This window comes from Patagioenas fasciata, chromosome 3 (genome assembly GCF_037038585.1).
Source record: "Patagioenas fasciata isolate bPatFas1 chromosome 3, bPatFas1.hap1, whole genome shotgun sequence".
Taxonomy (NCBI): Eukaryota; Metazoa; Chordata; class Aves; order Columbiformes; family Columbidae; genus Patagioenas; species Patagioenas fasciata.
The window spans coordinates 20,748,046-20,764,755 of NC_092522.1; the positions used below are offsets into that span (position 1 = coordinate 20,748,046).

At 44.8% G+C, this 16,710-nt stretch overlaps 1 protein-coding gene across 1 annotated transcript in view; it reads right to left on the reverse strand.

Annotated features, from left to right (window-relative positions):
• LOC136099571 (TOG array regulator of axonemal microtubules protein 2-like) overlaps window positions 1-16,344 on the reverse strand; it is a 29,655-nt gene extending 13,311 nt beyond the window's left edge. Inside the window, exons 1-11 of the mRNA XM_071807267.1 lie at window positions 16,180-16,344; window positions 13,884-13,983; window positions 13,350-13,563; window positions 12,687-12,881; window positions 11,004-11,164; window positions 9,692-9,738; window positions 7,656-7,846; window positions 6,568-6,706; window positions 5,476-5,631; window positions 3,234-3,375; window positions 1,511-1,616 (exon numbers count right to left, since the gene is read on the reverse strand). Of these exons, the coding sequence (XP_071663368.1) occupies window positions 1,511-1,616; window positions 3,234-3,375; window positions 5,476-5,631; window positions 6,568-6,706; window positions 7,656-7,846; window positions 9,692-9,738; window positions 11,004-11,164; window positions 12,687-12,881; window positions 13,350-13,563; window positions 13,884-13,983; window positions 16,180-16,306 (1,578 nt within the window). The 5' untranslated portion in view covers window positions 16,307-16,344. The remainder of the gene's footprint in view (window positions 1-1,510; window positions 1,617-3,233; window positions 3,376-5,475; window positions 5,632-6,567; window positions 6,707-7,655; window positions 7,847-9,691; window positions 9,739-11,003; window positions 11,165-12,686; window positions 12,882-13,349; window positions 13,564-13,883; window positions 13,984-16,179) is intronic.
• Between the last annotated feature and the right edge of the window lie 366 nt (window positions 16,345-16,710).

Sequence of the window (16,710 nt, forward strand, 5' to 3'; positions counted from 1 at the left end):
GTGCACTGCTTTGATTTTAGACCTTAAAAAAAAATAAAGGCAATGGCTGTTTTTAAACTATAAAGGTACAATTCATAAAGACAAGACAGAGGAAAAGTAGTACTTTCTTCCTGTCCAAAATCGCAGCACTGGCAGTTTGAGCACTCAACGAGGAAACTGAAAATGCAGGCTCAAGTGTACAATCAGGCTAATATGCAGCATGGACTTGAAGTCCATCTACTGCTCTGCCTGGTCAGGAGAACCCCAGCTGTTGAACTCAAGGTACTCAAGCATTTTGGAGGTCACATATAATTACAGCTGCAACCCATGGCGTTTTGCAGCATTCAGGGCTGTTCTTGGGTGACCCTTGCTTCCAAAAGTCTCTCCCATAAGCGTAAGGAAGAAATAACTGAGAGTCACGTGCTTCATTTGAAAAATACTTTGAAGGACAGACCAGTATTTCTTTCTGCCAGAATTAGTTGTGCCTCTTAATAAAAGAAAACCATATAAGTGCTAGAAGTGCTTGTGAAAGCAAAATCTGGGACTGGAGTGAAACAAAAGCTGAAAGATGTCTCTGTGCATGATCGTAGAAGAGAGAGGAGGAAATTTCCTCAGAAATATAAAAGTGATATAAAAATCAGATGAGCTAAGCTGAAAGGGCTTCTTGCCCTAAGCCAGATCTCACAGGGGTAGAATCTGAGTCCTGCATATCTAAACAGAAGGGTTTAAAGAGTCCAACAACACAAGGAACATTCAAGCTTCCAATGTCATTAAATATTGGAGAGGAGGAGTTGCTTTCATGGAAATAAGCTGTCCTACTGTCTTCTGCAAGCAAAGGAAAATTTAATATATTTGGCAATCATGCAGTAAGAGTACAAGTCTGTGGCCTGAACTGGCTGCTAAGTGCCAAGTTGGAAATACAGCCACAGATGTTATTAATTAGCTTAGGGTGAGACCTCTGTGTTCACTGAGAGATGAGACAGTGAAGCTGTGTGTGACTGCCTTGCTCACCCCACAGCCAGGCTGGTCTAAGCACCCAGTTGCTGCTGTGCAAAATTCCACAGGCACACAGAGTCAGCAGTTTAGTGGAAAGGGCAAATTGCCAAAAAGCAAGCAGAAAGGAAGGAGGAAAAAACATCATCAGGAAACACAGGAAAATAAATACCTGCAGTCACTCACCCAGGTTGCTGAGGAGGAGGAAGAAGTGGGAGGAAGCTGGGAGGCAAAAGCTGCAGTGTTTAATTACAGCTTGGCAGAGACTTGGGCTGTGGCAAATCACCTGCAGTTTCTGTATTTGTATATTGCATGAGAATGACACCTACCTCAAAGAGAAGAGACACAGAAGCCCTGCATGCCTGTAAATACAGCTATATTGTGCAGACAGATCATATAGATAGGTGACATAGCCCTTAGAAAAACAGTGAATAAAATAGTGATGAAGGCAGACACCCACGTAAATGAAGAAGCACGTATCAACTCTATGCTCTCATGTACGAGGTGCATAGGACACAATCGAACATAACATTCTTACCTCTTTGATAACTACCAAGGAAACATCATGAAGTTTAGAAAGAAGGACTTCTGAGTGGGAGACAGCCAGGCGTCTGATGCTGGTGAGTCCCTTCACTTTCTCCTCCCTGAAAGGCAATTACCAAAAAGATCGACTTTTCTCACCACCCAAGAACTTGGCAGCACCCTCTAAAATTACCAGGGTGTCAGCTCAAACAAGCACAGGGAGGTGCTTCTTATACAGCACTTAATTAAATTGTGGACTCGTTGCTACAGGATGCGGTCGTGTTCAAAAGCACACATAAATGCAAAAGGCAAATAGATGGTTTCAGAATGGCTGGGTTAATTTGCAGCTGTCAAACAAGACACCCTTCCTGAAATCACTGGCACACAAAGTCTCTATGTCACTGCTTCCTAGAAGCTGGAAGACTGTGCCATGTTTCTGTTTCTTGCATCCTCCCTGTACCCTGTGTCTGAGAAACAGTCCCGTCTGGCTGTTACTGGGGCGTTTTCCCTCTTCGCCATCCCCATAGGGCAATGCAGGAGGGAGAGCCTTCACTGCCACTCCATAGCTTGAGTTTGCACTCTACAATTTAGTCTTGTTCCCCACAGCCTCGCCCTCCCCTCCCCCAAAAAAGACAGCATGTCATAAAATACTCCATACCTGGGCAAGAATAGACAAAAAGCTGGATTTTCCAGAAAATCCCTACTTAAAATAACACCTACAACAGCAACATGTTATTTAAAAGTAGTAAAAACCCACCTCTTTCAGCATTTTCTTAGTGAAGGACCTGAGCTACATGAAGACATGTTACAGTCACTGGTTCACCAGGGCGGCAGGGCAGGGCTGGGCATCCACCCCCACTGGGGTCCCTGAGTGTAACCCAGACCCTGCAGCAGCTCCCTGCACCTCACAGGGCATCAAACAGGAGTGGGAAAGAGAAAGGAGAGAGGGGCAAAACAAAGTGATATTGCACAAGGAGGTACATCATGGAAGACTTTTCATGGTTATCCCAGTGTGAATGGAGCCTTAGTGCACATATGCTGACTCAGAAATCAAAGGGAAAACCAATATCACCTGAAATTTGCTGAGTCTCCTCCTGTCTGTGTTCAATTTCAGGACACACTGTGATTATCAACAAAAACATCTTTGGCCCATATTAAGCAGTGAAGAAGAAAAAGTTTCATTCTAAAAGTGCAAGATTCCTGAAGGATTTTTTTTTTTCTTTTTACTTGTCTTCTGCCACAAGGCTTTCAGGGGAAATGACAGGCTGAGAAACTCCGTACCACATCTCAGTCCATTTCTCAGAAATAGGAACTCCCCATAGGTGCTTCTGGAACTTAGCTGCGGGAGGACCAGAGATAAATCCTTACTCAGTCCCACCCGGGCCAGTGACCTGAGGCACCCAAATCTGTAAACTCAAGACCACTTCCATCCTGCTTCTGGCTTCAGCCAGCAAATCATCTTGTTGTCAACTTTCTCTCTTCCCTGAAGGTTTCATTTGCAGCTACGTGGAGCAAAAAACCAACCTAGGAAACAGCAGGGACCTGCTGTGGCTCTAAGACTGCTATGGACCAAGGCAAATAAAAGGCTGCTCTCACATCTTTATATTGTGATTACTTTGGAGTGGTTTCAGTAGTTCCCTTGGGACATCTGGGATGTCTGGGCTCAGAGGCACTAGAAAAAAGGTTCTAACTTACCTTTACACTGAGAGGGAGAAAGACTGAACAGGGGGCTTTCTTACCAGTCATCGCTGCTGAGCCATGTGAGAGCATTGAGCAGCACCTGCTGTGCATTAGGGTAGGGTTTGGCTTCCCGGGCGTCCCCGCACTCTGGCTCATCTCTCCCCTTGGAGGAGTCCAGAGCAATGGGCGACAGTGAGTTCACTGTAAGGAGAGTGTCAGACATCAGCATTGCGTACCCCAGGGTGAGGCACCCTGCCACCGAGCAGATGGCAACCCAGTCCCCAGCCAAGATTACATATGCGCGCAAACTGGCATTGATTCAGTGGCTTCCCTGCTGTCTGGTTCATTTTTCCAGCACCCAACCATCTCACATTCATCCCCAGTTGGGCATCAGCTCCTTGTGTGAACCTGAAAATTGCACACACTGAGCCAGCTCCCACATCTGGATGGGTACCACAGCCAGCTTGCAGATTGATAGTGCTGCAGGGCTTACACTCACCAGGAGCCAGTGCTGCTCAGCAGGACTTGCTACCCCAGGAGTAAGCTCCTGAGATGTGCACATACCTCCCTGTATCACCTGCTGTGACCTGAGGCAGTGAGGACAGAGGGACCCTGTAACTTTCTGAGGAAACATCTCCAGCTGTCCCCAGCGAGCACCAAGCCTGAACAACCAAGTCCTGCTGGGCTTGGTCAAATCCACAAGGAGCAAGTGCCAGGGAATAGTGATACCTGACCTGCTGAGCCTGACAGCACCTCTGTTCCCATTTATCTCAACTATTCTGGACAGCAGGCAGCTAAGTGCACATACATTTTAGCATACCATTGGGAAAGTAGTAGTTTATGGATTTCACTATTTTCCGAGCATGAGGAATATTTACTATTTCAGAGGTACCCATTGGCTGTATTTTGAAGATGCTGAGGTGAAATTTATTTGTCATCAAATGTATTTGTTTGCAAACTATGCAATGCCTAAGCTTTCTCTTGTGGAAAAAGGCAATTCCTAGTCTTGATAGTTGTGACAAAAAAAAAGCCTTCCAAATGTGAACTGAGAATAAAAATATGTAAATATAGATGCAAATTGTTGGCAAATACAGTTTCTTGATGATAAATATACCAGGTATAAGAACATTCAGATGACAAATGCATTTGTTATGAAACCTATTTATCATCAAAAGCATTGTAGGTCAAAAACTTCATGCATTGCCTGCAAAAGCTCATTTCCTAAAGTGTAGACGTAAACATCTGAGCTGTCTAAAAGTACTGAGTATAAATATTACATAGAATCTAGGCACTACTATGGACTCTGTAGTGTTTTTATGCTACCTTACGTGTTCTATGAAGTATGGAGGAACTGTAAAATCAAAAATATTCAGATGGGTACTAATTTGGATGTTACCAATACTACTATCACTGACATCAGTGACATATGTACATATGCACAAGTATGTGCATATACACAACTATATTCGAGGTGAACGGAGAGCCATGTCAGGCTAGTTCTGATCAGTTTTGAAAACTGGAGTAGCATCACTAGGAAGGAGCATTCAAAATATCATTCTTAGTTCCCTTTTTCCTAACTCTTGGTGCTCAGGATCATAACACAAGGTAGGCCACCCACAAAGGAGAGCTGAGAATCAGTATGCTCACTATCTGCTGCATATTTGCTGCAGGGAGTGAGCAGCCTGGGAGCACCAGTAACCTCTCATGTACGTCTTCTGCTACAGAGAGCCACTGTATTTGGGTGGGCTGACCAAAATACAGTCGGAAATACAGGCACTGCTTGTTCCCAGTTTGCATTGCAGGCAGTGGGATGAGAGATGCTACAAGTCGTTAAGCACTTCTAGATGCAATAGAATGAATGTATCACTTCTCTAATTTCCATGAAGAGGCAGCCCTTGCTGCGATAGTAGAAAAACTGGCTGCAGAGCCAGACAGCAGCACAGGCTAACTGACCATGGTGGTACACATATGTGCATGGTGAGCACACCCTGCCAGACAGTACTGGAGCTCAGTCCTGCAGTTACAGCTGCTTCCCAGCACCAGTGTTATGTTTTGGACTATCAGTACTGGCAAAAGCTATAGCTTAAGGCTTTACCCCTACTTCATGCAGCTCAACTTCCCAGTGGATCTGTAAGCACCAACTGCTCCAGTATCACTGAGCTGGAATGGATCCAAAGGAGGTTTGCTCTCAGTCCTCTGAACAGGCTTTGGACCTGAGATCTTACCTGTGGTTGAGGAGTGAGGCAGTTTGTGCTCCTTGTGCTACGTACTGGTGTGGGGGCTGCAGGGGAGCAGGCTCACCTGAGGAGTTGCGTGGGACGCTGCTGTTCTTGTTGATGACAGGCATGCTGGGCAGTGCGGGCCTGTTGAACCGCTTCCTCAAAGCAGTACCAGTGCTCTCTTTGCCTGTATTGCGCATGCTGGGAGCTGTCCCATTGACAGGTGGTGGGCCAAAGCCTGCAGAGACCAAAAAGGATCTTGTTAAGAGGAAACATCTGAACAGGGTGGACTATCCCTCAACAGGGGGCTTGGAAAGGGCTAGAAGTCTTGCTGGAGCTGGGTAACATCTCTTTGTTATCCCAGACAATGATCACACAATGTGGTGATGCTTTCCGTAAGAAATGAGGAAAACTCAGTGCTGCTTTTCTTTTGCTTTCTTGTTTCAGAGGCTGGATAGGGAAGTTACATTCTAGAGGTTCCCACCTCAGCACTCCTCACTAGTACTTCACAAAATAATAGCAAGAAAAAGAGCAGAGAACCTTGTCTGATGCCCTTGGGCTGAGTGCTGACACTTAAGTTTGCTGCTGCTGTGCTCAAGGTAGTGCGTGCAGCTGTACAATCAGAGTCTGTCAGCTGCAATTAAGTCAGCAATGCTGCTTGCTCATGTGGGTGAAACGCAAGCTCTGGCTAAGGGCTCCAGCACAGCTCTATAGTGTGAGCTCCTCAGCAAGGAGTGGGGTGAGCAGGATAATCTGTCCTATCATGTGAGCAAGATATTTTGTGTTTTAATTAGATACAGTTTGATTTTGTTTCTTCCAGGGGCACCTTGGTTGAAAAGCCTTCTTTTGGACTCACCCATTCACCTTTCCTGGAGGCTACTCTCAATTAGAGAGTCTGAATCCCCAGTGTAGTTTGCAAGACAGAATTATCCAGTCTGAAAGACTTCATAGGAGAAGTGGGGAAAGTGATTTACTGTGACTGACTCAGTATGGGCCGGGAGCAAGACACATCATGGCTCTGTATTTTTCTTTGAAAAGTGGAAATAAGTCCTGTGTAAGCTTCCACTCAGATGCAAGTTTAACAGCCTTCCAGTCCAATTTCATAGACATTTGCAACACTATGTAAGTAGCAAGCAAGCAAACAAAAAGGCTCACAACTATTGCAACCACTTACTTTTGTTGGCTGCATCCCTGGGGTCAGTGTTCAGTGCAGGGAGCTGCAAGGGCTTTTCTGTCTCTTCCTCCCTCTCCCTAAGCACAATCTTCCTCTCTCTCATTTTATTGTAAGCTGACTTGCACAAGACAACGCGGATCTAGTTGCAATGGAAATAAATCATAGCACATGAAAAAAGATGCACAAACCACACACAACACCTCATCAGGAACACAGTGGTAGCGTGTCATCTTCTTTACTGCAGCTCCATATACATCTCAATAGTTTCAGAAGAATTCCTCCTTCCCTCACCTTGGCAGACAATTACAGCTAGTGATATGTAACACTCCATTGCCATAACCTTCTACTGGCCCAAGATGCTGTTTCTCAATCTATGTCAAGAAGACCTGCTTGAACCAAGAGAGTCATAGCAGCGCTCCAAGACAGATTAAGAGCTCACCTTACTGTGAGCAGGTGGTTCAGTTCCTACAGGCTATGGCAGGGGAACAAAACCCATCTGCAATAACCAGCAATGAGAGGTAATTTGCTGTTTCTTAACAGTCATGGCCAGTAATTGCAGTTGCTTCTCACTTCCTTGCTTCTGAATGACTCAGCTGCTCTCTGAGAACCCAGAGTCCAAAAAAGGAGTCATGTGAAAACAAGTTGGAGGAACATTGGTCTTATTGAATAGAAAAACTGTGAATGAGATGGCTGTGAGATACAGCAAGAAAGGTAACTAAGGAAAAGCAAGGTCTTCTATTTTATTCTGCAGCCTTCCTTGCATTCAACATTATAATCTTTGCTTCTGTGCTTCCAAGCATGCACTGTGCACATGTTCACTGATGTGTAACTTGCCCTGCCATTCAGATCTGCTCTAAATCGGCCTCCGCACATAAAGAATGCTTTTTGCCTAACCTTAGCACCGCCTCTCAACCAGTGACTTCTGCACCAGGGAAAATACTCAAGTAATTGCTCTGTAGTTGTCAAATGTATTCCAAATAGAATCTGCTCCGCAAGAGGGGAAGATTATGATTTTCAGTGACATTTTGTGCTAAGCACTGAACAGTCATTGAAAAGGAAGCCTGCTCACCCCTGTCCTTAGCCATTACCTTTTCATTGCTGATCTTGAAGTCATCGACACTCAGAAGGCGAGGCCTCTCACGATGGTTTGTCTCCTTGGCCTGTCTGAGTGGAAGGCTTGGCAATGGGACCACAGGTTCACGCAAACGTCTGGCAGACTTCACATCACGAGCAACGCGATGCTTGATAGGAGGCAAAATGGGTTCCAAAGTCTGGACCTCTGATAAGACAAGGATATAGATCGTGTATGATAACAGTAAGGAAGATAGCACCTTTCCAAACAGATGGCGTACTACCATATTGCACTGGCAGCAGAAATGACATTGCTTTGTTGGCCACCAGACTCAAACCTACTGTGCGATAAAGGCCTCAGCCCTTGGATTCTGGTGAGCAGCTGTGTTTGATAGAGAAGAACAGAGAGATGGAGATTGCTCTTGCCAAAAGGGTTTGTCTCTGTTCCTATCCATTTTGATTTTAGTAAACATCCTCTTTTCCCCAGTTACTAAAGAACTACTGGGTTTTAATAGCTATATTTAATAGTCTTTGTAGAGGTAAGAATTAACATTTCCTCCTCTTTGCTGGAATATTTTAGAGGGCATTAAAAGAAAAGCTTAGGATTGCTAGAGTGTTACCAAAAGCAGAATTGTGCTCTTGAAGCCAGAATTCATTTTCCCCAAGGGGTTTCATTCTAAATTGCAGTAGGTCAGCCCACTTTCTGGGCAGACTCACCAAAGGCTGATTTTCTTAATGGGAATAGCACAGTACAGCTCATTCTGAAATACTCTCCAAAAAGAGCTATTAAAACTCGGAGAACTAATCATTCCTTACATGGCTTCACAGATGATAAAATCATGTGATAGCCAAGCAGTAAAAAAGGAATAACTTTCTTAAATCAGGAATTTTTTCCCTGCAGAATGGTCAGGTCAATAACAAAAGAGAGAGAAAGATGGTTTAATGATATATCTCATTTCTAGTCTATAATGTATCCATCAAAAATGTCACATTACTTGCTCAGCAATAGTTCTCCCTAGTTGCACCCAGCATCCTAGCTGCATATCAGCAATAAAGGAATCATTCCTATTGGGAATGCCCATTATTTGTCAGGACTAATACTGAGCTGAGGGACCAGTGGATCTTATTGCTTCTTCTGCATCAGCACAATTGTTTCTCAAATTCCCATCTCTCCTATTGCTACAAACCCACAGACGGCAAAGGGGCAGCAACGGTGTCATTGAGGTTTTCAGGTTAGAAGTACTGGCTGACACAGATGCACCAGACACCAGATTTTGTCTTGCAGAACTCTAATTGCTAGTGACAACGCAAGGCAGGGAGCAGAGGAAAGTCAGTAAGCATCTCCTACCCAGCCTCAGTGTGCAATACTGACATATGCACATAGAGTGGGGGAAGAGATTTGTAATCGTAAACCCAGGATATGTGACTTGGGGTAAATGAGTTGCAACAAGGAAACCTCATTACTCAGCATTGAATTTAGGCTTGTACTTAAAAGGACAGAGAGCTCAGGTCCTGCGTAGGCTGGATCCTTAAGTCTCTTTGTAAAAGGAAAATTCACAAGGACTTGCTATCATACAAGGTTTCACTATTTCTTCCAATGCAAAAATAGGCTCTGCTGATTAATCTACTTCAGATCTGAAAGGGTTCAGTTCAGAAGCTGCTCAAGATAAGGTTTTCTCCTTCAAGTGTTGGAGGAATGAGTGGGCACATTTCTCATTTCATGCAAAATGCCTCATTTTTCTCTAATCTTTGTGACATTAGAGAGCATGCTGGGGGTTAAAAGGTATAAGCATGAGTTAGGGGAACATTTTCTTTTCCTCCTGTGCATTTGCAGGGCCCCAAGGTACTCTTCTAGCTCCTGCCATTCATAACTCCATGCTGGAGTCATTTTCACTGGATCAACAGAGCACATTTCCCAGTGGCTGGTCTCTGAGGAGCCATCTGAGTGCATCAAAGAATGAAAAAAGTTACAGGACAGTTTTCAGCTGAATTTTCACATTGCCATCCATGAGTCACCTATGTTCTTTTTAGGGCAACCATGCCCTGTACCCACCTTGAGATTTAAATGTCTTCTCTTCACTTCTGCTGCCTGATCTTGACCTTAAGAAAATTGAGGACAAAATAATATATGAGGATACAGAAGGAGAGGCAAACTTCCTTAGCAAGATCCATCTGATGAAGGAGAAAATGCAACCCATAAAACCAACAATACACAAAGGTGATTAATTGTCACTAATTTTTCAGCTGCTGGAGTCACACAGAACTGGTCAAGCTCCAGCTGAAACACAGGATTTCAATTTGGGCCTTAACTATCCAATTCTGCTGTCTCTGCTTTCGGAGTTGAGTGGCTCTCACTGTTCATGCATCCTTTCTGAATCAGCAAGAGATGTTAAGCCAGCCATAAGTCTGTATTGAGTGCAGCTACCTTTATAGTGCTGTAGAAGCCTAACATTGCTTGGCCATGCCTTAAACTGATGGCAGTATCTTGTTACACGTGGAAATACCACTGCTGTCTCCTGAGAATAATCTTACACCTCCCTGTTCTTTTTAGAAGAAGGGTTTTTCCAACTCAGCTGGTAGGTAAGTATACTCAGATTGCACTGTAAAAGCTATGCTGAAGCTTTTGAATTGGAACTATATTTCTATGACTCCTTATTTATTGTTATAACTAGGATAAAGCTGACAGCTAGATTTCCTCACGCATATCGAAGCAAACATCTTTCCATCAGTTACAGCCCCATAACTGTTCTCTAGTACTTTCCACCCTTTGATCTTAAAACCATATGCAAATATTAGGCATCTATAGAATTAGACATCTATAAACAGAGATTTATCTGGGCTTCCATTTTACAGTGAAGGCCCAGACACAGAGAAGTTATAATTGATGTTTACAGAAGCAGCATCTGAATTTACAGACAGCTCTACAATAGTCAATATTTGCCCTAACATAACTTTGCAGGTACAGGTATTGGCAAAGATCACACACAAAACCAGATGCTGTATTCAGATCCATGCAATACAGTTCCCAAAGGGTGCCACAAAGATTACAGAGTGAATCAGTATCAGAGTTCAGCAGAGGACTTGCTTTTAAGTTCCTCTTAAGTCCTGCCTCCTCCTGTGCCCCACTACCCAAGATCTTAGAGGTGGCTTTGAGTTGATCTTAGAGTTGGTGAGAGTTGGTTGAGTTGCTTAGAGCCAATCTTAGATGTTGGCTTTGACACAGTGCTGGTCACCAGAGATACAGAAAGTGGTGAAAGTACAGAAGTTTGCATAAATATATTGAAGAACTGACCGTGGAAAACAATCTCACAAGATGAGAAGTGTGAGATGAAAAACATATTGGAGAAGCGCACACTTTGGCTTACCTCATCTCTGGGGCCTCTTCGAAATCCGCATTCTGAGAGCCTGCAGCACTGTCAGGAGTCCCATCAGAAGATGTTGCTGACTCGGGGATCGGGGAAAGCAAAGCCATTCCCCGTGGCTTGTTCCCATTTTCACCACTGCAATACGAATGCAGCAGGGAAGCCTGGAAATAGTAGAACAGTGCTCAGCTGGAGCATCCAGCGTTCCCCGTTGATGCCAGAAGTAGTTTAGCCATGCTCTTAGCTAGGACATACCAGGAAAAAAAAAGTCAAACTGGTGGAGCAACTTGACCTAGGATGGGCGATGTAAAGGGAAGTGATGAGGGAGAGACAATGTCCCCATGCTGTTGCCAGCTCTCTCCTCTCACTCACCTCTCTAGCAGTGGCTGCTTTCCCACCTGGTATCCATCTGCTCGACGTAAGGATGTTCTGCATGCCATTGCTTCTATAAGCCTTTCTGATGGTAAGGGAATGGGCTTAGATCACTAGCCTCTCGTCCCTAAAGCACCTACCAGGCATTGTTGAACTCCAGCCAAGTCCCCACGTAGTCATTCTGCAGGCTGACAAAACCTGCTTTCCTCAAGCCCATCTTTTTTTTTCTGCTTTCTGCCTTTCCCCTACTAGCCCTTTGGCCCAGATTCTACTGTGCTCTCTGGATACTTGGTGCTCTCCAGCTCCCACACAGTTAATTTCAGGCTCACCATCATTTTCTGAAGTTCAGCAGAGCTCCCACCCTGCAGCTCTGTGTCTCTGCCTGCTGAAATTACTTCAGGCTCTCCCTGCCATGGCTAGGAAGGGGATGGAGGGAGTGGAGGCAGACATGCACCCTTCCTTAGTATCCCATCATTCTTGTCACAGATAAAGAGCCAAATCAAGACCTGTTCAAATTCCAGTGAAACCAACAGAGCGAATGTCAGGGATACAGTCGGCCCTGTATCTGCAAGGCTGAAATCAAATACATTAGCCTTTTATTGGTTATCCAGTTTACAAAAATTGTTTTTCATCTGCCTTCTCCTTACCACCACAGCAAACCCAAAACAACTGCAGCTTCTATCCATCCTGAAAAAGTGGATGGAGTCTGGACTCCATTACCCATGGCCAGAGTTGGCAGTTCCCTTCACCTATCCCTGGGCAGAACCATGGGAGATAATGAAGCTGCACGGAAGCCACTGAACTCTAAAAACATTATTAGAGATAACCCTGTAGAAGGACGTGGCTGTATAACTCAAAAACTGAGAGAACCTAGAGCAAAAACCAGCAAACATCTGTTTCTGTCTAAACCAGACAGAGCTGATATAAAAAGCCACAAAGACACTGGTGTGTCTGCAACAGTAACTATTATACCATGTATACAGAAACGTGGATTTTACTAACTGTAGAAGAACATGCTTGACCACGTGAGACACATTTAGTTGCTCTGATTCATTGCTGGTGTGTTCTCAGTCAGAAAACACAGCAGGAGCCACTAGAGAGCACAGAAACTATTCTCCTATTGATACAGACTGAGGACATCAAGTCTGCAGCATGCATGTTGCAGAAACAGCCTGAAGCACAATGTCCAGCTGAGCACTTTCTTGGCTCAGCTGTTTCCCTGGGCTCACACTGCAGAAAAAGAAGATCTCAGAGCTCTGCCTACTGGAAATAAACTGAAGACCCACTACACATGATTTGGCTTGGTTTCCTTACTTTACATCCTTCACTCTCTGACATCAGCTCCGTGTTATCCTCATCACTGGCATCATAGTCTGTGTCATTTTCCTCATGCTCCTGCTCTCCATCGCTTAACATGCAGGTCTCTGAGGAAATAGGTCTGTTCTGGTTGGGAGACATAGTCTTGGAGGTTTCCAGGAGCTTCGGGGAAGGTGATCCGGAAACTACTGGCTTCAGGGTAACCCCCCTCAGGGTCATCACAGTCAGTCAGGCCTGCAAAGCAGAGACACAAAGCATAATAGAAGCAGCACTGCAAACATAAAGCACCTGAAGCTAGATATTTCATTGGACAGATTTATTGGAAACTTCTAAATAGCTGCACAGGGAAACATGCTCATGCTGGCAGCCACTTGAAGCAGGCCAGTGGACAACACTTAGGCACTCCCACAGAGCCACCAGAGGAGCATCCTGGTCCTCTGAGCTCCTGTCGAATAACAGAGAGCCCATGGACCTGTGCATATCCAGAATTATTCACCTGCACATTCACTCTCCTGCTCCTCTCCCTGCCTCACAGTTGTACACCCCTACAGCAACAGGGAAGGTTATTGCAGGGGGCACAACTGTTCCCTGGGAATGTGCACTAGCTTTCTAGGCTGGGAAAAGACCCTTCTTCCCACAGGAGAGCAGGCAGGTTCCCGCCTTACCACTGTATGAGGCTGACAGACCGTCAGACATCCTCCTCATCTTCAGCTTGTCTTTGATCTGGATGGTACCCGGGTCAGCGCTGCTTGCCTCCCTCTCTTGGGGGTCCTGGGTCGAGGCTTGGTGAGAAAGGTGGGGGTGGTCACCTCCTTGCCCAATGCTGAAGTCATGCACATCAGCCTCACTGGCCCAGTCATCCGGGAGAGGATGCCTGATTTATGGCAGTTGGGCCACAATCCCTGTCCTGGCTGGCAGTGGTAGTGATTTGGCTACTGTTGATGAAGGAGAAAGCGTAATGAACTAATGATAGCGAGATGTGATGCCATATGCACCACTGAAGGAGGACAGGATCATCTGCAGCTCTCTGTCAGCCACCTACTCTGATGCAGAGCCAGCACATGAGGACTGACCTCCACGGACCCTTTCTCCCTGATTTTTTATTTTTTTTCATTTGGCTGAGGCGACCATTGCACATTCAACCCCCTTCCATCCTCAGCTCCTTCTTCAGTAGTCCAACTGCTGCCACAAAACCGCAAGTTTGAATCAATGCTTCTGCCTCGCAGAGCCTTGTATCTGGGTTTGAATTTGGGAACGCTCCCGTAGTAGACAGCAATTGAGGTGTGGTATTTAGCTTTAAAATAAGAACAGTACAAAAGACTCAAATTCACAACATTTGATATGGAGACAAAAAAAAACCACCAGACACTTTTTTTCACAGAAGATTAACACACTAGTCCTGGCCTCTGGAATGGTCACTGTGATGTGTGCTCTCAACCTACACCCAGCCACACCAGCAGCAATATGGTACAGGCTCCAAAGGAGACAAAGGCCTGAGCTTTAGCCAGGCCAAGAACTTATTTTAGGAAACCCACAAGAAAATAGAATGGCAGAGTGAACAATGATAAGTTGTGGGTGCAAGGAGTCTCATGCAGACCTTTCCCACTGTATGCAATTTGACTTCAAGCCAACCACTTTATTCCATAAATATGACAGCCTGGGTGAGCCTACAGTGAGCTGTCTCTGCTAGACAAGCGTGGCTGTAGGGCAATGATCTTTTACTATTCACTGATCACTGGATAAGCACAAATTTAAGTTTTATACTAATCATTTAGCTCAAGTAAATGCATTTGAAATAGAATTAATCACTAGATTATAAGGTTGTGTAATTTTTAAGATACTGTCTGTCTCACTTTACTTAGTAAGCTAAATTTGCTGAAATCTTAAACTGTATGTTGTAAAGTTCTGCTCATATTCACTGAACTTGTATCTACTTAATGAAAACAAAAGCAGATACAGACAATCATGGACACGTAAGACAAGGCCGGTTTTGTACTTTGCTGAGCGAAAGAGGATTCATTTCAACCAAATAATGCCTTCAAGGCCAGCACAAAGTGGCTATGGACTATAAACATGTCTGCAATTAAACAAAACAAAGGCCTGTCTGAAGACGATGAAAGAATCCAATGAGAAGCAAGAAGACCTCAGATTCAAATAATGCTATTGGACTGAATAATTGCATGAGGGGACATAAGCAGGTTGAGATGCAGAATGGTGAAACTTTTAAATCCTAGGCAAGCAATATAAAGAATTGCATGTGCCCATATAATCCTTTCGCCATAAACACCTATAATCCCTGGCCTGTTTTCCTTTACCCTTTGTGTCTCTTAGACATAAACTGTTGACCTAGTCTGGGGCTAAGTTTGGATCTAGCCACACCTAGACTCCTCTGCAAGAAGGAGTTTAGAAAGCAAGGGGATCCTTTCTGAACCTCATGACTCAACGGGAGGGCCTCCCTCTACCCTTTCACATTTCCTGCCCCCATATGAATCACTCTAAACAACTCTCACCCAATTCTCCTTGATATCTCCTTCACGCAGTAGGTAGCAGAGTACCTTTTGTCGCTCTCTTAAGCTGCACTCTAAGTGAGGTAAACACTGCACCGTGGCAAACTGTGGCAGTCACCCACGACAGTAACCTCAAATGATTCCGTTGGTTGGTGCACTTGCATTCCAGCATTGTGACAGCTCAACATTCTACATATTTGCATATGATTTGCTAGTTGTCCATCCATGACTGCAGGATTTCTTTCCTCTCCTTTCAAAGTGTAGACAACCCACAATGGTCTCTAGAGTTTGGCAATGTCTAATAAGTAGATACTTTCTGAAGTTATAATAGTTTGAAAGTCCTTCGTTCCTGTAATTCCCACTCCATTTTGGATTGAGTTTTGATTTGGTTTAGTTTTAGATTTCTCTTCACAACAAAGAAAATACTAGGACACAAACAATTAATCACTAGGTATCATAACTAAAAGAAGGTTTGCACTCTGCATTAGATGTCCCCATTGGCGTATTTGATTATTGTATCTGCAGGACACAAACTGTCCATCCAAATCTTCTCCTTTGTTCTGCTTCACCATTACAGGGCTTTACTCCCTGCTTTCTTTACTGCAGAGACACCCAAAAGCAACAAAAACATAGCCTGCCCCCCAAAATTTCTGATATTGGCTGTTCCTGAAAATTCAAGATTATACACAGCATGTTTCCCTGCCTCATGTCCTGTTCAATGTCTTCCCCATTCCCCAGCCTCTAAGGCTGGCCTCTCACTTGTACAGCATGAAGAATAGCTGCTGCAGTTGCCAGCATCTCCAGGGTCTCATGATCAGCACTTTGAATGCAGCTTTTGTAACACGCTCTTCCTCCCTGAGCTGAGCAGCATTCCTGGGCACTGGCACTGCCGCTGCAGACAAACATCCTCCAGGCAAAAGCTGCAGAAACAGGATTGCAACAAGCCCAACTGAAGGAGTCTCCAGTCTGCTGCAGCCCTTTACCTGCTGTGAAATCATCTTGTGTGGCCATGGTGGGGGGGAGCAATGGATTCTTTGCAGATGAAACTCTACTTGATGTGCTGCTGGTCGGTGGGCCTGATACAGCTGCTGATGGGTTCCCCTGCAGCATCAGGAACCTGGATGGAAAAATAACACTGCTAGTGCAAGTGACAGCCACCGATTCCTGGCATTGCCTTGCCTACAGGGTTCCTGCGTACAAAACAACATTAAGATATATTCAAGCTACATTTTCCACGTTCTGTCAAAATCATAGCCATAAAGTACAAACGCTGGACAAAGACTACTGTAACGTAACTCTACCCCAGCAGCTGCTCTCCCCATGGCTGTATGGGCACGGCAGCAGAGGCAAGTCTCTCACCAGGCCCAGTGCTGTTGGGCCCAGCACAGTGTCTCAGGGTTGTTCCCACTGACCTCAGTGCTGCTGCCACTGCAGCAGGAGCATCGTTTCACACATTTGGTACAAAGAGCTGTAATGTCATGCTGGACTTACCCCAAGAACAACTGGAAAAATGG